Source organism: Balaenoptera physalus, assembly GCF_965194825.1.
Source record: "Balaenoptera physalus genome assembly, chromosome: Y".
In the NCBI taxonomy this organism is placed as follows: Eukaryota; Metazoa; Chordata; class Mammalia; order Artiodactyla; family Balaenopteridae; genus Balaenoptera; species Balaenoptera physalus.
In genome coordinates, this window is record NC_138904.1 from 14,317,646 (window position 1) to 14,343,274 (window position 25,629).

At 38.2% G+C, this 25,629-nt stretch overlaps 1 protein-coding gene across 2 annotated transcripts in view; it reads right to left on the reverse strand.

The window, feature by feature from the left end:
* The window catches only part of LOC309653355 (uncharacterized protein), a 56,636-nt gene that overhangs the window by 7,712 nt on the left and 23,295 nt on the right, over positions 1-25,629 (reverse strand). Inside the window, exons 3-4 of one of the 2 annotated variants that reach the window (XM_082447961.1) lie at positions 20,947-21,078; positions 7,074-7,205 (exon numbers count right to left, since the gene is read on the reverse strand). In XM_082447961.1, the coding sequence (XP_082304087.1) occupies positions 7,074-7,205; positions 20,947-21,078 (264 nt within the window). Of the gene's footprint in view, positions 1-7,073; positions 7,206-20,946; positions 21,174-25,629 lie in introns of those variants that run through there. The other variant, XM_082447962.1, reaches the window with a different exon arrangement.

A 25,629-nucleotide genomic window follows, 5' to 3' on the forward strand; every position in this document is an offset into this window, starting at 1 on the left:
GATACAGTCACTTTGGAGAACAGTATGGAGGTTCCTTAAAAAACGAAGAATACAGCTACCATACCAGCCAGCCATCCCACTACTGGGCGTATATCCAGAGAACAGCGTACTTCCAAAAGACACATGCACCCCAATGTTCACTGCAGCAGTATTTACAACACCCCGTTCATGGAAGCAACCTAAATGTCCATCGACGGGCCAATTGATAAGGAAGTTGTGGTACATATAGACAATGGAATATTCTCAGGCATGAAAAGGAATGAAATTGAGTCATTTGTGGAGACGTGGACGGATTTAGAGACTGTCATACAGAGTGAAGTCAGTCAGAATGTGAAAAACAAATATCGTCCATTCACACATGTATGTGGAACCTAGAGAAATGGTACATATGAACCGGTTTGCAGGGCAGATGTTGAGACAGAGATGGAGAGAACAAAAGTATGCACGCCAACGGAGGAAAACAGCAGTGGGGCGGTGATGGTGGTGTGCTCAATTGGGCAAAGGGATTGATATGTATACACTGATGTGTATAAAATTGATGACTGATTCAAGAAAATAAAAATTAAAATCAAATTAAAGATAAAAAAATAAAAAAAATACAAAGAATATGGAAGAAATGGACGTCTAATATTTTGCAGGTGGAATGTAAAATATAGCAAACACTTTGAAAAATCTCTTATCTTGTCTTCATAACTTACAAAGGCAGTTACCTTATGATCCCATATTTCCACTACTTGGTCTACCACAAGTGTTTTAGTCTGGGTTCTACAGAAGAACAGAACCCATTAGCTGCCTGAGGTGGGTTGGAGGGGAGGGAAGAGAGCACGAGAGATTGAGAGAGAGATTGAGATTGAGAGATTTCATTGAATTGTCTTAAAGCATTGTGAGTGCTGGGAAGTCCACAATATTCAGGGAAGTCTGACACACTGGAGACTGTGGAAACAGCTGGTCATGCAGATCCCTTTTTTCCTTGAAAGGGCTGTCTTTTCTGTTAAGGACATTTTGAATGATCAAAAGATAAAGCCTCATCCTTCGTTATGAAGGGTGCATTTATTTGCTAGGGCTGCCAGAAGCAAGGACCACAGATTACATACCTAACAGAAATTAGCCCATTGATATATACAGAGAGAGTAACAAGACAAACATAGCCATCTACAAACCAAGGACACCAATCGTACTGAATTAGGGCAAAACCTGATGGCCACATTTTAACTTCATTACAGTACCAAAGACCCTATCTCCAGAGACTGTGGATTATATTTGCAACCTGTTTGTACTGAAAGAAGAAAATTCCGTCCAAAACACACACTCCTGTAGTCTCCCAAATTTCATGTTCCTTTTGGCACGAGAAATGCTTTCTTTTCATGGAATCCCATCCTAAAACTCATTCTGGCAACAACTCTAAATGCCAACTCTTATTTAAATAGCATCTCTAGCTGTTAAACCCTGAAGGCAGACAACCTGTTTGCTTTCAAAACACAATGCTGGAAAGAAGAAGTAAAGCTGTCACTGTTTGCAGATGACATGATACTATATATACGGATTCCTAAAGAGGCTACCAGGAACATACGAGAGGTAAACAATGAATTTGGTAATGGAGCATGATACAAAATTAGTGTACGGAAATCGCTGGCATTCGTATATGCTAATGATGAAACATCTGAAAGTGAACGTAAGAAAACCCTCCTCTTTACCGTTACAACAAAATGCATAACATATCTAGGACTCAGCCTACCTAAGGAGACAAAAGACCTGGATGCAGAAAATTATAAGACACTGATGAAAGAAATTAAAGGTGATACAAACACATGGAGAGATATGTCATATTCTTGGATAGGAAGAATCAACATTGTGAAAATGAGTCTACTACCCAAAGCAAGCTACCAATTTAATGCAATCCCTATCAAACTACCACTGGCATTTTTCACAGATCTAGAAGCAAAAATGTCACCATTGGTATGGGAACACAAAAGACCCCGAATAGCCAAAGCATTCTTTTTTTTTTTTTTTTTTTTTTTTTTCATGTAATGTCTGAAACATTTATATTAACATATTTCCATACATATTTCCATACAAATACAAATACAAGATTTTTAGAAATTTCATGTAATGTCTGAAACATTTATATTAACATATTTCCATACATATTTCCATACAAATATAAGATTTTTAGGAATTTCATGTAATGTCTGAAACATTTATATTAACATATTTCCATACAAATAACCCAATGAAAGTTTAGTATTAGTTGTTTTGTTTGTTTTTTTATACTGCAGGTTCTTATTAGGCATCAATTTTGTACACATCAGTGTATACATGTCAATCCCAATCGCCCAATTCAGCACACCACCATCCTCACCTCACCGCAGTTTTCCCCCCATGGTGTCCATATGTCCATTCTCTACATCTGTGTCTCAACTTCTGCCCTGCAAACTGGCTCATCTGTACCATTTTTCTAGGTTCCACATACATGCATTAATATATGATATTTGTTTTTCTCTTTCTGACTTACTTCACTCTGTATGACAGTCTCTAGATCCATCCACGTCTCAACAAATGACTCAATTTCGTTCCTTTTTATGGCTGAGTAATATTCCATTGTATATATGTACCACATCTTCTTTAACCATTCGTCTGTTGATGGGCATTTAGGTTGCTTCCATGACCTGGCTATTGTAAATAGTGCTGCAATGAACATTCGGGTGCATGTGTCTTTTTGAATTACGGTTTTCTCTGGGTATATGCCCAGTAGTGGGATTGCTGGGTCATATGGTAATTCTATTTTTAGTTTTTTAAGGAACCTCCATATTGTTCTCCAGAGTGGCTGTATCAATTTACATTCCCACCAACAGTGCAAGAGGGTTCCCTTTTCTCCACACCCTCTCCAGCATTTGTTGTTTGTAGATTTTCTGATGATCCTCATTTTAACAGGAGTGAGGTGATACCTCATTGTAGTTTTGATTTGCATTTCTCTAATAATTAGTGATGTTGAGCAGCTTTTCATGTGCTTCGTGGCCGTCTGTATGTCTTCTTTGGAGAAATGTCTATTTAGGTCTTCTGCCCATTTTTGGATTGGGGTGTTTGTTTCTTTGATATTGAGCTGAATGAGCTGTTTATATATTTTGGAGATTAATCCTTTGTCCGTTGATTCATTTGCAAATATTTTCTCCCATTCTGAGGGTTGTCTTTTCGTCTTGTTTATGGTTTCCTTTGCTGTGCAAAAGCTTTGAAGTTTCATTAGGTCCCACTTGTTTATTTTTGTTTTTATTTCCATTACTCTAGGAGGTGGATCAAAAAAGATCTTGCTGTGATTTATGTCAAAGAGTGTTCTTCCTATGTTTTCCTCTAAGAGATTTATAGTGTCCAGTCTTATATTTAGGTCTCTAATCCATTTTGAGTTTATTTTTGTGTATGGTGTTAGGGAGTATTCTAATTTCATTCTTTTACATGTAGCTGTCCAGTTTTCCCAGCACCACTTATTGAAGAGACTGTCTTTTCTCCATTGTATATCTTTGCCTCCTTTGTCATAGATTAGTTGACCATAGGTGCGTGGGTTAATCTCTGGGCTTTCTATCTTGTTCCATTGATCTATGTTTCTGTTTTTGTGCCAGTACCATATTGTCTTGATTACTGTAGCTTTGTAGTATAGTCTGAAGTCAGGGAGTCTGATTCCTCCAGCTCCATTTTTTTGCCTCAAGACTGCTTTGGCTATTCGGGGTCTTTTGTGTCTCCATACAAATTTTAAGATGATTTGTTCTAGCTCCGTAAAAAATGCCATTGGTAATTTGATAGGGATTGCATTGAATCTGTAGATTGCTTTGGGTAGTATACTCATTTTCACAATGTTGATTCTTCCAATCCAAGAACATGGTATATCTCTCCATCTGTTGGTATCATCTTTAATTTCTTTCATCAGTGTCTTATAGTTTTCTGCATACAGGTCTTTTGTCTCCCTAGGTAGGTTTATTCCTAGGTATTTTATTCTTTTTGTTGCAATGGTAAATGGGAGTGTTTCCATAATTTCTCTTTCAGATTTTTCATCATTAGTGTATAGGAATGCAAGAGATTTCTGTGCATTAATTTTGTATCCTGCAACTTTACCATATTCATTAATTAGCTCTAGCAGTTTTCTGGTGGCAGTTTTAGGATTCTCTATGTATAGTATCATGTCATCCGCAAACAGTGACAGTTTTACTTCCTCTTTTCCAATTTGTATTCCTTTTATTTCTTTTTCTTCTCTGATTGCCGTGGCTAGGACTTCCAGAACTATGTTGAATAATAGTGGTGAGAGTGGACATCCTTGTCTCGTTCCTGATCTTAGAGGAAATGCTTTCAGTTTTTCACCATTGAGAATGATGTTTGCTGTGGGTTTGTCATATATGGCCTTTATTATGTTGAGGTAGGTTCCCTCTATGCCCACTTTCTGGAGAGTTTTTATCATAAACGGGTGTTGAATTTTGTCAAAAGCTTTTTCTGCATCTATTGAGATGATCATATGGTTTTTATTCTTCAGTTTGTTAATATGGTGTATCACATTGATTGATTTGCGTATATTGAAGAATCCTTGCATCCCTGGGATAAATCCCACTTGATCGTGGTGTATGATCCTTTTAATGTGTTGTTGGATTCTGTTTGCTAGTATTTTGTTGAGGATTTTTGCATCTATATTCATCAGTGATATTGGTCTGTAATTTTCTTTTTTTGTAGTGTCTTTGTCTGGTTTTGGTATCAGGGTGATGGTGGCCTCATAGAATGAGTTTGGGAGTGTTCCTTCCTCTGCAATTTTTTGGAAGAGTTTTAGAAGGATGGGTGTTAGCTCTTCTCTAAATGTTTGATAGAATTCACCTGTGAAGCCATCTGGTCCTGGACTTTTGTTTGTTGGAAGATTTTTAATCACAGTTTCAATTTCATTACTTGTGATTGGTCTGTTCATATTTTCTGTTTCTTCCTGATTCAGTCTTGGAAGGTTATACCTTTCTAAGAATTTGTCCATTTCTTCCAGGTTGTCCATTTTATTGGCATAAAGTTGCTTATAGTAGTCTCTTAGGATGTTTTGTATTTCTGCAGTGTCTGTTGTAACTTCTCCTTTTTCATTTCTGATTTTATTGATTTGAGTCCTCTCCCTCTTTTTCTTGATGAGTCTGGCTAATGGCTTATCAATTTTGTTTATCTTCTCAAAGAACCAACTTTTAGTTTTATTGATCTTTGCTATTGTTTTCTTTGTTTCTATCTCATTTATTTCTGCTCTGATCTTTATGATTTCTTTCCTTCTGCTAACTTTGGGTTTTGTTTGTTCTTCTTTCTCTAGTTTCTTTAGGTGTAAGGTTAGATTGTTTACTTGAGATTTTTCTTGTTTCTTTAGGTAGGCTTGTATAGCTATAAACTTCCCTCTTAGAACCGCTTTTGCTGCATCCCATAGGTTTTGGGTCGTCGTGTTTTCATTGTCATTTGTCTCTAGGTATTTTTTTATTTCCTCTTTGATTTCTTCAGTGATCTTTTGGTTATTTAGTAACGTATTGTTTAGCCTCCATGTGTTTGTCTTTTTTACGTTTTTTTCCCTGTAATTCATTTCTAATCTCATAGCGTTGTGGTCAGAAAAGATGCTTGGTATGATTTCAATTTTCTTAAATTTACTGAGGCTTGATTTGTGACCCAAGATGTGATCTATCCTGGAGAATGTTCCGTGCGCACTTGAGAAGAAAGTGTAATCTGCTGTTTTTGGATGGAATGTCCTATATATATCAATTAAATCTATCTGGTCTATTGTGTCATTTAAAGCTTCTGTTTCCTTATTTATTTTCATTTTGGATGATCTGTCCATTGGTGTAAGTGAAGTGTTAAAGTCCCCCACTATTATTGTGTTACTGTCGATTTCCTCTTTTATAGCTGTTAGCAGTTGCCTTATGTATTGAGGTGCTCCTATGTTGGGTGCATATATATTTATAATTGTTATATCTTCTTCTTGGATTGATCCCTGGATCATTATGTAGTGTCCTTCCTTGCCTCTTGTAACATTCTTTATTTTAAAGTCTATTTTATCTGATATGAGTATAGCTACTCCAGCTTTCTTTTGATTTCCATTTGCATGGAATATCTTTTTCCATCCCCTAACTTTCAGTCTGTATGTGTCCCTAGGTCTAAAGTGGGTCTCTTGTAGACAGCATATATATGGGTCCTGTTTTTGTATCCATTCAGCCAGTCTATGTCTTTTGGTTGGGGCGTTTAATCCATTCACGTTTAAGGTAATTATCGATATGTATGTTCCTATGACCATTTTCTTAATTGTTTTGGGTTTGTTTTTGTAGGTCCTTTTCTTCTCTTGTGTTTCCCACTTAGAGAAGTTCCTTTAGCATTTGTTGTAGAGCTGGTTTGGTGGTGCTGAATTCTCTTAGCTTTTGCTTGTCTGTAAAGCTTTTGATTTCTCCATCAAATCTAAATGAGATCCTTGCCGGATAGAGTAATCTTGGTTGTAGGTTCTTCCCTTTCATCACTTTAAGTATATCATGCCACTCCCTTCTGGCTTGCAGAGTTTCTGCTGAGAAATCAGCTGTTAACCTTATGGGAGTTCCCTTGTATGTTATTTGTCGTTTTTCCCTTGCTGCTTTCAATAATTTTTCTTTGTCTTTAATTTTTGCCACTTTGATTACTATGTGTCTCGGCGTGTTTCTCCTTGGGTTTATTCTGTATGGGACTCTCTGCGCTTCCTGGACTTGGGTGGCTATCTCCTTTCCCATGTTAGGGAAGTTTTCGACTATAATCTCTTCAAATATTTTCTCTGGTCCTTTCTCTCTCTCTTCTCCTTCTGGGACCCCTATAATGCGAATGTTGTTGCGTTTAATGTTGTCCCAGAGGTCTCTTAGGCTGTCTTCATTTCTTTTCATTCTTTTTTCTTTAGTCTGTTCCGCAGCAGTGAATTCCACCATTCTGTCTTCCAGGTCACTTATCCATTCTTCTGCCTCAGTTATTCTGCTATTGATTCCTTCTAGTGTAGTTTTCATTTCAGTTATTGTATTGGTCGTCTCTGTTTGTTTGTTCTTTAATTCTTCTAGGTCTTTGTTAATCATTTCTTGCACCTTCTCAATCTTTGCCTCCATTCTTATTCCGAGGTCCTGGATCATCTTCACTATCATTATTCTGAATTCTTTCTCTGGAAGGTTGCCTATCTCCACTTCATTTAGTTGTTTTTCTGGGTTTTTTTCTTGTTCCTTCATCTGGTATATAGCCCTCTGCCTTTTCATCTTCTCTATCTTTCTGTAACTGTGGTTTTTGGTCCGCAGGCTGCAGGATTGTAGTTTTTCTTGCTTCTGCTCTCTGCCCTCTGGTGGTTGAGGCTATCTAAGAGGCTTGATGGGAGGCTCTGGTCCAAAGCATTCTTGAAAGCGAAAAATGGAGCTGGAGGAATCAGGCTCCCTGACTTCAGACGATACTGCAAAGCTACAATAATCAAGACATTATGGTACTGGCACAGAAACAGAAATATAGATCCAAGGCACAGGATAGAATGCCCAGAGATAAACACACACACTTATGGTCACCTTATGTTTGATAAAGAAAGAAAGAATATAGAATGGGGAAAAGACAGCCTCTTCAATAAGTGGTGCTGGGAAAACTGGACAGGTACATGGAAAAGTATGAAATGAAAACACTCCTTAACCCCATACTCAAAAATAAAATCAAAATGGATTAAACACCTAAATGTAAGGACAGGCACTATCAAACTCTTAGGGGAAAACATGAGCAGAACACTCTATGACAGAAATTACAGCAAGATCCTTTTTGACCACCTCCTAGAGAAATGGAAATAAAGACAAAAATAAACAACCGGGACCTAATGCAACTTTAACGATTTGCACAGCCAACGAAACCATACGCAAGACAAAAAGACCACCCTTAAAATGCAAGAACATATTTGCAAAGGAAGCAACAGACAAAGGATTCATCTCCAAAATTTACAAGCAGCTCATGCAGCTCAATATCAAAAACAAAACAAACGCAATCCAAAAGTGGGCTGAAGACCTAAAGAGACATTTCCGCACAGAAGATAGACAGATTGCCCACAAACACATGAAAGAATGCTCCCCATCACTAATCGTTACGGAAACGAAATCAAAACTATGAGGAGATATCATCTCACACCTGTCAGAATGGCCAGCATCAGATAAGCTAGAAACAATAAATGCTGGAGAGGGTGTGGAGAAAGGGAACACTCTTGCACTGTTGTTGGGAATCTAAATTGATACAGTCACTATGGAGAACAGTATGGAGGTTTCTTAAAAACGAAGAATTCAGCTACCATACGAGCCAGCAATCCCACTACTGGGCATATACCCAGAGAACAGCGTACTTCCAGAAGACACATGCACCCCAATGTTCACTGCAGCAGTATTTACAACACCCCGGTCATGGAAGCAACCTAAATGCCCATCGACAGGCCAATGGATAAGGAAGTTGTGGTACATATAGACAATGGAATATTCCTCAGGCATGAAAAGGAATGAAATTGAGTCATTTGTGGAGACGTGGATGGGTTTAGAGACTGTCATACAGAGTGAAGTCAGTCAGAAAGTGAAAAACAAATATCGTACATTCACACATGTATGTGGAACCTAGAGAAATGGTACATATGAACCGGTTTGTAGGGCAGATGTTGAGATACAGATGGAGAGAACAAATTATGCACACCAAGGGAGGAAAACAGCAGTGGGGCGGTAATGGTGGTGTGCTCAATTGGGCAAAGGGATTGATATGTATACACTGATGTGTATAAAATTGATGACTGATTCAAGAAAATTAAAATAAAATTAAAGTTAAAAAAATAAAAAAGTACAAAGAACATGGAAGAAATGGACGTCTAATACTTTGCTGGTGGAATGCAAAATATAGCAAACACTTTGACAAATCTCTTATCTTTTCTTCAAAACTTACAAAGGCAGTTACCGTATGATCCCATAGTTCCACTACTGGGTCTAACACAAGTGTTTTAGTCTGGGTTCTACAGAGGAACAGAACCCATTAGCTACCTGAGGTGGGTTGGAGGGGACGGAAGAGAGCATGAGAGATTGAGACAGAGATTGAGATTGAGAGATTGCATTGAATTGTCTTAAAGTATTGTGAGGGCTGGGAAGTCTAAAATATTCAGGGAAGTCTGACACACTGGAGACTGTGGAAACACCTGGTCATGCAGATCCCTTTTTTCCTTGAAACGGCTGTCTTTTCTGTTAAGGACTTTTAGAATGATCAAAAGATAACGCCTCATCCTTCGTTATGAAAGGTGCATTTATTTGCTAGGGCTGCCAGAAGCAAGGACCACAGATTGCATGAACTAACAGAAATTAGCCCATTGATATATACGGAGAGAGTAACAAGACAAACATAGCCATCTACAATCCAAGGACACCAATCGTACTGAATTAGGGCAAAACCTGATGGCCTCATTCTTACTTCATTACAGTACTAAAGACCCTATCTCCAGAGACTGTGGATTCTATTTACAACGTGTTTTAACTGCAGGAAGAAAATTCCGTCCAAAACACACACTCCTGTAGTCTCCCAAATTTCATGTTCTTTTTTGCACGAGAAATGCATTCACTTCATGGAATCCCATCCTAAAACTCATTTTGGCAACAACTCTAAATGCCAACTCTTATTTAAATAGCATCTCTAGCTGTTAAACCCTGAAGGCAGACAACCTGTTTGCTTTCAAAACACAATGCTGGAAAGAAGAAGTAAAGCTGTCACTGTTTGCAGATGACATGATACTATATATACGGATTCGTAAAGAGGCTACCAGGAACATACGAGAGGTAATCAATGAATTTGGTAAAGGAGCATGATACAAAATTAGTGTACTGAAATCGCTGCCATTCGTATATACTAATGATGAAACATCTGAAAGTGAACGTAGAAAACCCTCCTCTTTCCCATTACAACAAAAAGCATAACATATCTAGGGCTCAGCCTACCTAAGGAGACAAAAGACCTGGATGCAGAAAATTATAAGACACTGATGAAAGAAATTAAAGGTGATACAAACACATGGAGAGATATGTAGCATTCTTGGATAGGAAGAATCAACATTGTGAAAATGACTCTACTACCCAAAGCAAGCTACCGATTTAATGCAATCCCTATCAAACTACCACTGGCATTTTTCACAGATCTAGAAGCAAAAATGTCACCATTTGTATGGGAACACAAAAGACCCCGAATAGCCAAAGCAGTCTTGAAAGCGAAAAATGGAGATGGAGAAATCAGGGTCCCTGACTTCAGACGATACTGCAAAGTTACAGTAATCAAGACATTATGGTACTGGCACAGAAACCGAAATATAGATCCAAGGCACAGGATAGAATGCCCAGAGATAAATACACGCAGTTATGGTCACCTTATGTTTGATAAAGAAGGAAAGAATATAGAGTGGGGAAAAGACAGCCTCTTCAATAAGTGGTGCTGGGAAAACTGGACAGGTACATGGAAAAGTATGAAATGAAAACACTCCCTAACCCCATACTCAAAAATAAACTCAAAATGGATTAAACACCTAAATGTAAGGACAGGCACTATCAAACTCTTAGGGGAAAACATCAGCAGAACACTCTATGACAGAAATTACAGCAAGATCCTTTTTGACCTCCTCCTAGAGAAATGGAAATAAAAACAAAAATAACCAACTGGGACGTAATGCAACTGAAAAGATTTGCACAGGCAACGAAACCATACTCAAGACGAAAAGACCACCCTTAAAATGGAAGAACATATTTGCAAAGGAAGCAACATACAAAGGATTCATCTCCAAAATTTACAAGCAGCTCATGCAGCTGAATATCAAAAACAAAACAAACGCAATCCAAAAGTGGGCTGAAGACCTAAAGAGACATTTCCCCACAGAAGATAGACAGATTGCCCACAAACACATGAAAGAATGCTCCCCATCACTAATCGTTACGGAAAGGAAATCAAAACTACGAGGAGATATCATCTCACCCCTGTCAGAATGACCAGAATCAGATAAGCTAGAGACAATAAATGCTGGAGAGGGTGTGGAGAAAGGGAACACTCTTGCACTGTTGGGGGGAATCTAAATTGATACAGTCACTATGGAGAACAGTATGGAGGTTCCTTAAAAAACGAAGAATACAACTACCATACGAGCCAGCAATCCCACAACTGGGCATATACCCAGAGAACAGCGTACTTCCAAAAGACACATGCACCCCAATGTTCACTGCAGCAGTATTTACAACACCCCGGTCATGGAAGCAACCTAAATGCCCATAGACAGGCCAATGGATAAGGAAGTTGTGGTACATATAGACAATGGAATATTCCTCAGCCATGAAAAGGAATGAAATTGAGTCATTTGTGGAGACGTGGATGGATTTAGAGACTGTCATACAGAGTGAAGTCAGTCAGAAAGTGAAAAACATATATCGTACATTCACACATGTATGTGGAACACAGAGAAATGGTACATATGAACCGGTTTGCAAGGCAGATGTTGAGACACAGATGGAGAGAACAAAATTATGCACACCAAGGGAGGAAAATAGCAGTGGGGCGGTGATGATGGTGTGCTCAATAGGGCAAAGGGATTGATATGTATACACTGATGTGTATAAAATTGATGACTGTTTCAAGAAAATAAAAAATAAAATCAAATTAAACTTAAAAAAATAAAAAATATACAAAGAATATGGAAGAAATGGACGTCTAATACTTTGCTGGTGGAATGTAAAATATAGCAAACACTTTGAAAAGTCTCTTATCTTGTCTTCAAAACTTACAAAGGCAGTTACCTTATGATCCCATAGTTCCACCACTGGGTTTAACACAAGTGTTTTAGTCTGGGTTCTACGGAGGAACAGAACCCATTAGCTGCCTGAGGTGGGTTGGAGGGGAGGGAAGAGTGCACGAGAGATTGAGAGAGAGACTGAGAGTGAGAGATTTCATTGAATTGTCTTAAAGTATTGTGAGTGCTGGGAAGTCTATAATATTCAGGGAAGTCTGACACACTGAGGACTGTGGAAACAGCTGCTCATGCAGATCCCTTTTTTCCTTGAAAGGGCGATCTTTTCTGTTAAGGACTTTTAGAATGATCAAAAGATAACGCCTCATCCTTCGTTATGAAGGGTGCATTTATTTGCTAGGGCTGCCAGAAGCAAGGACCACAGATTACATGACCTAACAGAAATTAGCCCATTGAGATATACAGAGAGAGTAACAAGACAAACATAGTCATCTACAATGCAAGGACACCAATCGTACTGAATTAGGGCAAAACCTGATGGCCTCATTTTAACTTCATTACAGTACTAAAGACCCTATCTCCAGAGACTGTGGATTCTATTTCCAACGTGTTTGTACTGAAGGAAGAAAATTCCGTCCAAAACACACACTCCTGTAGTCTCCCAAATTTCATGTTCTTTTTTGCACGAGAAATGAATTCACTTCATGGAATCCCATCCTAAAATTCATTCTGGCAACAACTCTACATGCCAACTCTTATTTAAATAGCATCTCTAGCTGTTAAACCCTGAAGGCAGACAACCTGTTTGCTTTCAAAACACAATGCTGGAAAGAAGAAGTAAAGCTGTCACTGTTTGCAGATGAAATGATACTATATATACGGATTCCTAAAGAGGCTTCCAGGAACATACGAGAGGTAATCAATGAAAATGATAAAGGAGCATGATACAAAATTAGTGTACTGAAATCGCTGGCATTCGTATATACTAATGATGAAACATCTGAAAGTGAACGTAAGAAAACACTCCTCTTTACCATTACAACAAAAAGCATAACATATCTAGGACTCAGCCTACCTAAGGAGACAAAGGACCTGGATGCAGAAAATTATAAGACACTCATGAAAGAAATTAAAGGTGATACAAACACATGGAGAGATATGTCATATTCTTGGATAGGAAGAATCAACATTGTGAAAATGACTCTACAACCCAAAGCAAGCTACCGATTTAATGCAATCCCTATCAAACTACCACTGGCATTTTTCACAGATCTAGAAGCAAAAATGTCACCATTTGTATGGGAACACAAAAGACCCCGAATAGCCAAAGCATTCTTGAAAGCCAAAAATGGAGCTGGAGGAACCAGGCTCCCTGACTTCAGACGATACTGCGAAGCTACAGTAATCAAGACATTATGGTACTGGCACAGAAACAGAAATATAGATCCAAGGCACAGGATAGAATGCCCAGAGATAAACACACGCACTTATGGTCACCTTATGTTTGATAAAGAAGGAAAGAATATAGAGTGGGGAAAAGACAGCCTCTTCAATAAGTGGTGCTGGGAAAACAGGACAGGTACATGGAAAAGTATGAAATGAGAACACTCCCTAACCCCATACTGAAAAATAAACTCAAAATGGATTAAACACCTAAATGTAAGGACAGGGACTATCAAACTCTGAGGGAAACCATCAGCAGAGCACTCTATGACAGAAATTACAGCAAGATCCTTTTTGACCACCTCCTAGAGAAATGGAAATAAAAAAAAAATAAACAACCGGGACCTAATGCAACTTTAACGATTTGCACAGCCAACGAAACCATACGCAAGACGAAAAGACCACCCTTAAAATGGAAGAACATATTTGCAAAGGAAGCAACAGACAAAGGATTCATCTCCAAAATTTACAAGCAGCTCATGCAGCTCAATATCAAAAACAAAAAAAACACAATCCAAAAGTGGGCTGAAGACCTAAAGAGACATTTCCCCACAGAAGATAGACAGATTGCCCGCAAACACATGAAAGAATGCTCCCCATCACTAATCGTTACGGAAAGGAAATCAAAACTAGGAGGAGATATCATCTCACACCTGTCAGAATGACCAGCATCCGATAAGCTAGAAACAATAAATGCTGGAGAGGGTGTGGAGAAAGGAAACACTCTTGCACTCTTGGTGGGAATCTAAATTGATACAGTCACTTTGGAGAACAGTATGGAGGTTCCTTAAAAAACGAAGAATACAGCTACCATACCAGCCAGCCATCCCACTACTGGGCGTATATCCAGAGAACAGCGTACTTCCAAAAGACACATGCACCCCAATGTTCACTGCAGCAGTATTTACAACACCCCGTTCATGGAAGAAACCTAAATGTCCATCGACGGGCCAATGGATAAGGAAGTTGTGGTACATATAGACAATGGAATATTCTCAGGCATGAAAAGGAATGAAATTGAGTCATTTGTGGAGACGTGGACGGATTTAGAGACTGTCATACAGAGTGAAGTCAGTCAGAATGTGAAAAACAAATATCGTCCATTCACACATGTATGTGGAACCTAGAGAAATGGTACATATGAACCGGTTTGCAGGGCAGATGTTGAGACAGAGATGGAGAGAACAAAAGTATGCACGCCAACGGAGGAAAACAGCAGTGGGGCGGTGATGGTGGTGTGCTCAATTGGGCAAAGGGATTGATATGTATACACTGATGTGTATAAAATTGATGACTGATTCAAGAAAATAAAAATTAAAATCAAATTAAAGATAAAAAAATAAAAAAAATACAAAGAATATGGAAGAAATGGACGTCTAATATTTTGCAGGTGGAATGTAAAATATAGCAAACCCTTTGAAAAATCTCTTATCTTGTCTTCATAACTTACAAAGGCAGTTACCTTATGATCCCATATTTCCACTACTTGGTCTACCACAAGTGTTTTAGTCTGGGTTCTACAGAAGAACAGAACCCATTAGCTGCCTGAGGTGGGTTGGAGGGGAGGGAAGAGAGCACGAGAGATTGAGAGAGAGATTGAGATTGAGAGATTTCATTGAATTGTCTTAAAGCATTGTGAGTGCTGGGAAGTCTACAATATTCAGGGAAGTCTGACACACTGGAGACTGTGGAAACAGCTGGTCATGCAGATCCCTTTTTTCCTTGAAACGGCTGTCTTTTCTGTTAAGGACATTTTGAATGATCAAAAGATAAAGCCTCATCCTTCGTTATGAAGGGTGCATTTATTTGCTAGGGCTGCCAGAAGCAAGGACCACAGATTACATACCTAACAGAAATTAGCCCATTGATATATACAGAGAGAGTAACAAGACAAACATAGCCATCTACAAACCAAGGACACCAATCGTACTGAATTAGGGCAAAACCTGATGGCCACATTTTAACTTCATTACAGTACCAAAGACCCTATCTCCAGAGACTGTGGATTATATTTGCAACCTGTTTGTACTGAAAGAAGAAAATTCCGTCCAAAACACACACTCCTGTAGTCTCCCAAATTTCATGTTCCTTTTGGCACGAGAAATGCTTTCTTTTCATGGAATCCCATCCTAAAACTCATTCTGGCAACAACTCTAAATGCCAACTCTTATTTAAATAGCATCTCTAGCTGTTAAACCCTGAAGGCAGACAACCTGTTTGCTTTCAAAACACAATGCTGGAAAGAAGAAGTAAAGCTGTCACTGTTTGCAGATGACATGATACTATATATACGGATTCCTAAAGAGGCTACCAGGAACATACGAGAGGTAAACAATGAATTTGGTAATGGAGCATGATACAAAATTAGTGTACGGAAATCGCTGGCATTCGTATATGCTAATGATGAAACATCTGAAAGTGAACGTAAGAAAACCCTCCTCTTTACCGTTACAACAAAATGCATAACATATCTAGGACTCAGCCTACCTAAGGAGACAAAAGACCTGGATGCAGAAAATTATAAGACACTGATGAAAGAAATTAAAGGTGATACAAACACATGGAGAGATATGTCATATTCTTGGATAGGAAGAATCAACATTGTGAAAATGAGTCTACTACCCAAAGCAAGCTACCAATTTAATGCAATCCCTATCAAACTACCACTGGCATTTTTCACAGATCTAGAAGCAAAAATGTCACCATTGGTATGGGAACACAAAAGACCCCGAATAGCCAAAGCATTCTTTTTTTTTTTTTTTTTTTTTTTTTTCATGTAATGTCTGAAACATTTATATTAACATATTTCCATACATATTTCCATACAAATACAAATACAAGATTTTTAGGAATTTCATGTAATGTCTGAAACATTTATATTAACATATTTCCATACAAATAACCCAATGAAAGTTTAGTATTAGTTGTTTTGTTTGTTTTTTTATACTGCAGGTTCTTATTAGGCATCAATTTTGTACACATCAGTGTATACATGTCAATCCCAATCGCCCAATTCAGCACACCACCATCCTCACCTCACCGCAGTTTTCCCCCCATGGTGTCCATATGTCCATTCTCTACATCTGTGTCTCAACTTCTGCCCTGCAAACTGGCTCATCTGTACCATTTTTCTAGGTTCCACATACATGCATTAATATATGATATTTGTTTTTCTCTTTCTGACTTACTTCACTCTGTATGACAGTCTCTAGATCCATCCACGTCTCAACAAATGACTCAATTTCGTTCCTTTTTATGGCTGAGTAATATTCCATTGTATATATGTACCACATCTTCTTTAACCATTCGTCTGTTGATGGGCATTTAGGTTGCTTCCATGACCTGGCTATTGTAAATAGTGCTGCAATGAACATTCGGGTGCATGTGTCTTTTTGAATTACGGTTTTCTCTGGGTATATGCCCAGTAGTGGGATTGCTGGGTCATATGGTAATTCTATTTTTAGTTTTTTAAGGAACCTCCATATTGTTCTCCAGAGTGGCTGTATCAATTTACATTCCCACCAACAGTGCAAGAGGGTTCCCTTTTCTCCACACCCTCTCCAGCATTTGTTGTTTGTAGATTTTCTGATGATCCTCATTTTAACAGGAGTGAGGTGATACCTCATTGTAGTTTTGATTTGCATTTCTCTAATAATTAGTGATGTTGAGCAGCTTTTCATGTGCTTCGTGGCCGTCTGTATGTCTTCTTTGGAGAAATGTCTATTTAGGTCTTCTGCCCATTTTTGGATTGGGGTGTTTGTTTCTTTGATATTGAGCTGAATGAGCTGTTTATATATTTTGGAGATTAATCCTTTGTCCGTTGATTCATTTGCAAATATTTTCTCCCATTCTGAGGGTTGTCTTTTCGTCTTGTTTATGGTTTCCTTTGCTGTGCAAAAGCTTTGAAGTTTCATTAGGTCCCACTTGTTTATTTTTGTTTTTATTTCCATTACTCTAGGAGGTGGATCAAAAAAGATCTTGCTGTGATTTATGTCAAAGAGTGTTCTTCCTATGTTTTCCTCTAAGAGATTTATAGTGTCCAGTCTTATATTTAGGTCTCTAATCCATTTTGAGTTTATTTTTGTGTATGGTGTTAGGGAGTATTCTAATTTCATTCTTTTACATGTAGCTGTCCAGTTTTCCCAGCACCACTTATTGAAGAGACTGTCTTTTCTCCATTGTATATCTTTGCCTCCTTTGTCATAGATTAGTTGACCATAGGTGCGTGGGTTAATCTCTGGGCTTTCTATCTTGTTCCATTGATCTATGTTTCTGTTTTTGTGCCAGTACCATATTGTCTTGATTACTGTAGCTTTGTAGTATAGTCTGAAGTCAGGGAGTCTGATTCCTCCAGCTCCATTTTTTTGCCTCAAGACTGCTTTGGCTATTCGGGGTCTTTTGTGTCTCCATACAAATTTTAAGATGATTTGTTCTAGCTCCGTAAAAAATGCCATTGGTAATTTGATAGGGATTGCATTGAATCTGTAGATTGCTTTGGGTAGTATACTCATTTTCACAATGTTGATTCTTCCAATCCAAGAACATGGTATATCTCTCCATCTGTTGGTATCATCTTTAATTTCTTTCATCAGTGTCTTATAGTTTTCTGCATACAGGTCTTTTGTCTCCCTAGGTAGGTTTATTCCTAGGTATTTTATTCTTTTTGTTGCAATGGTAAATGGGAGTGTTTCCATAATTTCTCTTTCAGATTTTTCATCATTAGTGTATAGGAATGCAAGAGATTTCTGTGCATTAATTTTGTATCCTGCAACTTTACCATATTCATTAATTAGCTCTAGCAGTTTTCTGGTGGCAGTTTTAGGATTCTCTATGTATAGTATCATGTCATCCGCAAACAGTGACAGTTTTACTTCCTCTTTTCCAATTTGTATTCCTTTTATTTCTTTTTCTTCTCTGATTGCCGTGGCTAGGACTTCCAGAACTATGTTGAATAATAGTGGTGAGAGTGGACATCCTTGTCTCGTTCCTGATCTTAGAGGAAATGCTTTCAGTTTTTCACCATTGAGAATGATGTTTGCTGTGGGTTTGTCATATATGGCCTTTATTATGTTGAGGTAGGTTCCCTCTATGCCCACTTTCTGGAGAGTTTTTATCATAAATGGGTGTTGAATTTTGTCAAAAGCTTTTTCTGCATCTATTGAGATGATCATATGGTTTTTATTCTTCAGTTTGTTAATATGGTGTATCACATTGATTGATTTGCGTATATTGAAGAATCCTTGCATCCCTGGGATAAATCCCACTTGATCGTGGTGTATGATCCTTTTAATGTGTTGTTGGATTCTGTTTGCTAGTATTTTGTTGAGGATTTTTGCATCTATATTCATCAGTGATGTTGGTCTGTAATTTTCTTTTTTTGTAGTGTCTTTGTCTGGTTTTGGTATCAGGGTGATGGTGGCCTCATAGAATGAGTTTGGGAGTGTTCCTTCCTCTGCAATTTTTTGGAAGAGTTTTAGAAGGATGGGTGTTAGCTCTTCTCTAAATGTTTGATAGAATTCACCTGTGAAGCCATCTGGTCCTGGACTTTTGTTTGTTGGAAGATTTTTAATCACAGTTTCAATTTCATTACTTGTGATTGGTCTGTTCATATTTTCTGTTTCTTCCTGATTCAGTCTTGGAAGGTTATACCTTTCTAAGAATTTGTCCATTTCTTCCAGGTTGTCCATTTTATTGGCATAAAGTTGCTTATAGTAGTCTCTTAGGATGTTTTGTATTTCTGCAGTGTCTGTTGTAACTTCTCCTTTTTCATTTCTGATTTTATTGATTTGAGTCCTCTCCCTCTTTTTCTTGATGAGTCTGGCTAATGGCTTATCAATTTTGTTTATCTTCTCAAAGAACCAACTTTTAGTTTTATTGATCTTTGCTATTGTTTTCTTTGTTTCTATCTCATTTATTTCTGCTCTGATCTTTATGATTTCTTTCCTTCTGCTAACTTTGGGTTTTGTTTGTTCTTCTTTCTCTAGTTTCTTTAGGTGTAAGGGTGTAAGGTTAGATTGTTTACTTGAGATTTTTCTTGTTTCTTTAGGTAGGCTTGTATAGCTATAAACTTCCCTCTTAGAACCGCTTTTGCTGCATCCCATAGGTTTTGGGTCGTCGTGTTTTCATTGTCATTTGTCTCTAGGTATTTTTTTATTTCCTCTTTGATTTCTTCAGTGATCTTTTGGTTATTTAGTAACGTATTGTTTAGCCTCCATGTGTTTGTCTTTTTTACGTTTTTTTCCCTGTAATTCATTTCTAATCTCATAGCGTTGTGGTCAGAAAAGATGCTTGGTATGATTTCAATTTTCTTAAATTTACTGAGGCTTGATTTGTGACCCAAGATGTGATCTATCCTGGAGAATGTTCCGTGCGCACTTGAGAAGAAAGTGTAATCTGCTGTTTTTGGATGGAATGTCCTATATATATCAATTAAATCTATCTGGTCTATTGTGTCATTTAAAGCTTCTGTTTCCTTATTTATTTTCATTTTGGATGATCTGTCCATTGGTGTAAGTGAAGTGTTAAAGTCCCCCACTATTATTGTGTTACTGTCGATTTCCTCTTTTATAGCTGTTAGCAGTTGCCTTATGTATTGAGGTGCTCCTATGTTGGGTGCATATATATTTATAATTGTTATATCTTCTTCTTGGATTGATCCCTGGATCATTATGTAGTGTCCTTCCTTGCCTCTTGTAACATTCTTTATTTTAAAGTCTATTTTATCTGATATGAGTATAGCTACTCCAGCTTTCTTTTGATTTCCATTTGCATGGAATATCTTTTTCCATCCCCTAACTTTCAGTCTGTATGTGTCCCTAGGTCTAAAGTGGGTCTCTTGTAGACAGCATATATATGGGTCCTGTTTTTGTATCCATTCAGCCAGTCTATGTCTTTTGGTTGGGGCGTTTAATCCATTCACGTTTAAGGTAATTATCGATATGTATGTTCCTATGACCATTTTCTTAATTGTTTTGGGTTTGTTTTTGTAGGTCCTTTTCTTCTCTTGTGTTTCCCACTTAGAGAAGTTCCTTTAGCATTTGTTGTAGAGCTGGTTTGGTGGTGCTGAATTCTCTTAGCTTTTGCTTGTCTGTAAAGCTTTTGATTTCTCCATCAAATCTAAATGAGATCCTTGCCGGATAGAGTAATCTTGGTTGTAGGTTCTTCCCTTTCATCACTTTAAGTATATCATGCCACTCCCTTCTGGCTTGCAGAGTTTCTGCTGAGAAATCAGCTGTTAACCTTATGGGAGTTCCCTTGTATGTTATTTGTCGTTTTTCCCTTGCTGCTTTCAATAATTTTTCTTTGTCTTTAATTTTTGCCACTTTGATTACTATGTGTCTCGGCGTGTTTCTCCTTGGGTTTATTCTGTATGGGACTCTCTGCGCTTCCTGGACTTGGGTGGCTATCTCCTTTCCCATGTTAGGGAAGTTTTCGACTATAATCTCTTCAAATATTTTCTCTGGTCCTTTCTCTCTCTCTTCTCCTTCTGGGACCCCTATAATGCGAATGTTGTTGCGTTTAATGTTGTCCCAGAGGTCTCTTAGGCTGTCTTCATTTCTTTTCATTCTTTTTTCTTTAGTCTGTTCCGCAGCAGTGAATTCCACCATTCTGTCTTCCAGGTCACTTATCCGTTCTTCTGCCTCAGTTATTCTGCTATTGATTCCTTCTAGTGTAGTTTTCATTTCAGTTATTGTATTGGTCGTCTCTGTTTGTTTGTTCTTTAATTCTTCTAGGTCTTTGTTAATCATTTCTTGCACCTTCTCAATCTTTGCCTCCATTCTTATTCCGAGGTCCTGGATCATCTTCACTATCATTATTCTGAATTCTTTCTCTGGAAGGTTGCCTATCTCCACTTCATTTAGTTGTTTTTCTGGGTTTTTTTCTTGTTCCTTCATCTGGTATATAGCCCTCTGCCTTTTCATCTTCTCTATCTTTCTGTAACTGTGGTTTTTGGTCCGCAGGCTGCAGGATTGTAGTTTTTCTTGCTTCTGCTCTCTGCCCTCTGGTGGTTGAGGCTATCTAAGAGGCTTGATGGGAGGCTCTGGTCCAAAGCATTCTTGAAAGCGAAAAATGGAGCTGGAGGAATCAGGCTCCCTGACTTCAGACGATACTGCAAAGCTACAATAATCAAGACATTATGGTACTGGCACAGAAACAGAAATATAGATCCAAGGCACAGGATAGAATGCCCAGAGATAAACACACACACTTATGGTCACCTTATGTTTGATAAAGAAGGAAAGAATATAGAATGGGGAAAAGACAGCCTCTTCAATAAGTGGTGCTGGGAAAACTGGACAGGTACATGGAAAAGTATGAAATGAAAACACTCCTTAACCCCATACTCAAAAATAAAATCAAAATGGATTAAACACCTAAATGTAAGGACAGGCACTATCAAACTCTTAGGGGAAAACATGAGCAGAACACTCTATGACAGAAATTACAGCAAGATCCTTTTTGACCACCTCCTAGAGAAATGGAAATAAAGACAAAAATAAACAACCGGGACCTAATGCAACTTTAACGATTTACACAGCCAACGAAACCATACGCAAGACAAAAAGACCACCCTTAAAATGCAAGAACATATTTGCAAAGGAAGCAACAGACAAAGGATTCATCTCCAAAATTTACAAGCAGCTCATGCAGCTCAATATCAAAAACAAAACAAACGCAATCCAAAAGTGGGCTGAAGACCTAAAGAGACATTTCCGCACAGAAGATAGACAGATTGCCCACAAACACATGAAAGAATGCTCCCCATCACTAATCGTTACGGAAACGAAATCAAAACTATGAGGAGATATCATCTCACACCTGTCAGAATGGCCAGCATCAGATAAGCTAGAAACAATAAATGCTGGAGAGGGTGTGGAGAAAGGGAACACTCTTGCACTGTTGTTGGGAATCTAAATTGATACAGTCACTATGGAGAACAGTATGGAGGTTTCTTAAAAACGAAGAATTCAGCTACCATACGAGCCAGCAATCCCACTACTGGGCATATACCCAGAGAACAGCGTACTTCCAGAAGACACATGCACCCCAATGTTCACTGCAGCAGTATTTACAACACCCCGGTCATGGAAGCAACCTAAATGCCCATCGACAGGCCAATGGATAAGGAAGTTGTGGTACATATAGACAATGGAATATTCCTCAGGCATGAAAAGGAATGAAATTGAGTCATTTGTGGAGACGTGGATGGGTTTAGAGACTGTCATACAGAGTGAAGTCAGTCAGAAAGTGAAAAACAAATATCGTACATTCACACATGTATGTGGAACCTAGAGAAATGGTACATATGAACCGGTTTGTAGGGCAGATGTTGAGATACAGATGGAGAGAACAAATTATGCACACCAAGGGAGGAAAACAGCAGTGGGGCGGTAATGGTGGTGTGCTCAATTGGGCAAAGGGATTGATATGTATACACTGATGTGTATAAAATTGATGACTGATTCAAGAAAATTAAAATAAAATTAAAGTTAAAAAAATAAAAAAGTACAAAGAACATGGAAGAAATGGACGTCTAATACTTTGCTGGTGGAATGCAAAATATAGCAAACACTTTGACAAATCTCTTATCTTTTCTTCAAAACTTACAAAGGCAGTTACCGTATGATCCCATAGTTCCACTACTGGGTCTAACACAAGTGTTTTAGTCTGGGTTCTACAGAGGAACAGAACCCATTAGCTACCTGAGGTGGGTTGGAGGGGACGGAAGAGAGCATGAGAGATTGAGACAGAGATTGAGATTGAGAGATTGCATTGAATTGTCTTAAAGTATTGTGAGGGCTGGGAAGTCTAAAATATTCAGGGAAGTCTGACACACTGGAGACTGTGGAAACACCTGGTCATGCAGATCCTTTTTTTCCTTGAAACGGCTGTCTTTTCTGTTAAGGACTTTTAGAATGATCAAAAGATAACGCCTCATCCTTCGTTATGAAAGGTGCATTTATTTGCTAGGGCTGCCAGAAGCAAGGACCACAGATTGCATGAACTAACAGAAATTAGCCCATTGATATATACGGAGAGAGTAACAAGACAAACATAGCCATCTACAATCCAAGGACACCAATCGTACTGAATTAGGGCAAAACCTGATGGCCTCATTCTTACTTCATTACAGTACTAAAGACCCTATCTCCAGAGACTGTGGATTCTATTTACAACGTGTTTTAACTGCAGGAAGAAAATTCCGTCCAAAACACACACTCCTGTAGTCTCCCAAATTTCATGTTCTTTTTTGCACGAGAAATGCATTCACTTCATGGAATCCCATCCTAAAACTCATTTTGGCAACAACTCTAAATGCCAACTCTTATTTAAATAGCATCTCTAGCTGTTAAACCCTGAAGGCAGACAACCTGTTTGCTTTCAAAACACAATGCTGGAAAGAAGAAGTAAAGCTGTCACTGTTTGCAGATGACATGATACTATATATACGGATTCGTAAAGAGGCTACCAGGAACATACGAGAGGTAATCAATGAATTTGGTAAAGGAGCATGATACAAAATTAGTGTACTGAAATCGCTGCCATTCGTATATACTAATGATGAAACATCTGAAAGTGAACGTAGAAAACCCTCCTCTTTCCCATTACAACAAAAAGCATAACATATCTAGGGCTCAGCCTACCTAAGGAGACAAAAGACCTGGATGCAGAAAATTATAAGACACTGATGAAAGAAATTAAAGGTGATACAAACACATGGAGAGATATGTAGCATTCTTGGATAGGAAGAATCAACATTGTGAAAATGACTCTACTACCCAAAGCAAGCTACCGATTTAATGCAATCCCTATCAAACTACCACTGGCATTTTTCACAGATCTAGAAGCAAAAATGTCACCATTTGTATGGGAACACAAAAGACCCCGAATAGCCAAAGCATTCTTGAAAGCGAAAAATGGAGATGGAGAAATCAGGGTCCCTGACTTCAGACGATACTGCAAAGTTACAGTAATCAAGACATTATGGTACTGGCACAGAAACCGAAATATAGATCCAAGGCACAGGATAGAATGCCCAGAGATAAATACACGCAGTTATGGTCACCTTATGTTTGATAAAGAAGGAAAGAATATAGAGTGGGGAAAAGACAGCCTCTTCAATAAGTGGTGCTGGGAAAACTGGACAGGTACATGGAAAAGTATGAAATGAAAACACTCCCTAACCCCATACTCAAAAATAAACTCAAAATGGATTAAACACCTAAATGTAAGGACAGGCACTATCAAACTCTTAGGGGAAAACATCAGCAGAACACTCTATGACAGAAATTACAGCAAGATCCTTTTTGACCTCCTCCTAGAGAAATGGAAATAAAAACAAAAATAACCAACTGGGACGTAATGCAACTGAAAAGATTTGCACAGGCAACGAAACCATACTCAAGACGAAAAGACCACCCTTAAAATGGAAGAACATATTTGCAAAGGAAGCAACATACAAAGGATTCATCTCCAAAATTTACAAGCAGCTCATGCAGCTGAATATCAAAAACAAAACAAACGCAATCCAAAAGTGGGCTGAAGACCTAAAGAGACATTTCCCCACAGAAGATAGACAGATTGCCCACAAACACATGAAAGAATGCTCCCCATCACTAATCGTTACGGAAAGGAAATCAAAACTACGAGGAGATATCATCTCACCCCTGTCAGAATGACCAGAATCAGATAAGCTAGAGACAATAAATGCTGGAGAGGGTGTGGAGAAAGGGAACACTCTTGCACTGTTGGGGGGAATCTAAATTGATACAGTCACTATGGAGAACAGTATGGAGGTTCCTTAAAAAACGAAGAATACAACTACCATACGAGCCAGCAATCCCACAACTGGGCATATACCCAGAGAACAGCGTACTTCCAAAAGACACATGCACCCCAATGTTCACTGCAGCAGTATTTACAACACCCCGGTCATGGAAGCAACCTAAATGCCCATAGACAGGCCAATGGATAAGGAAGTTGTGGTACATATAGACAATGGAATATTCCTCAGCCATGATAAGGAATGAAATTGAGTCATTTGTGGAGACGTGGATGGATTTAGAGACTGTCATACAGAGTGAAGTCAGTCAGAAAGTGAAAAACATGTATCGTACATTCACACATGTATGTGGAACACAGAGAAATGGTACATATGAACCGGTTTGCAAGGCAGATGTTGAGACACAGATGGAGAGAACAAAATTATGCACACCAAGGGAGGAAAATAGCAGTGGGGCGGTGATGATGGTGTGCTCAATAGGGCAAAGGGTTTGATATGTATACACTGATGTGTATAAAATTGATGACTGTTTCAAGAAAATAAAAAATAAAATCAAATTAAACTTAAAAAAATAAAAAATATACAAAGAATATGGAAGAAATGGACGTCTAATACTTTGCTGGTGGAATGTAAAATATAGCAAACACTTTGAAAA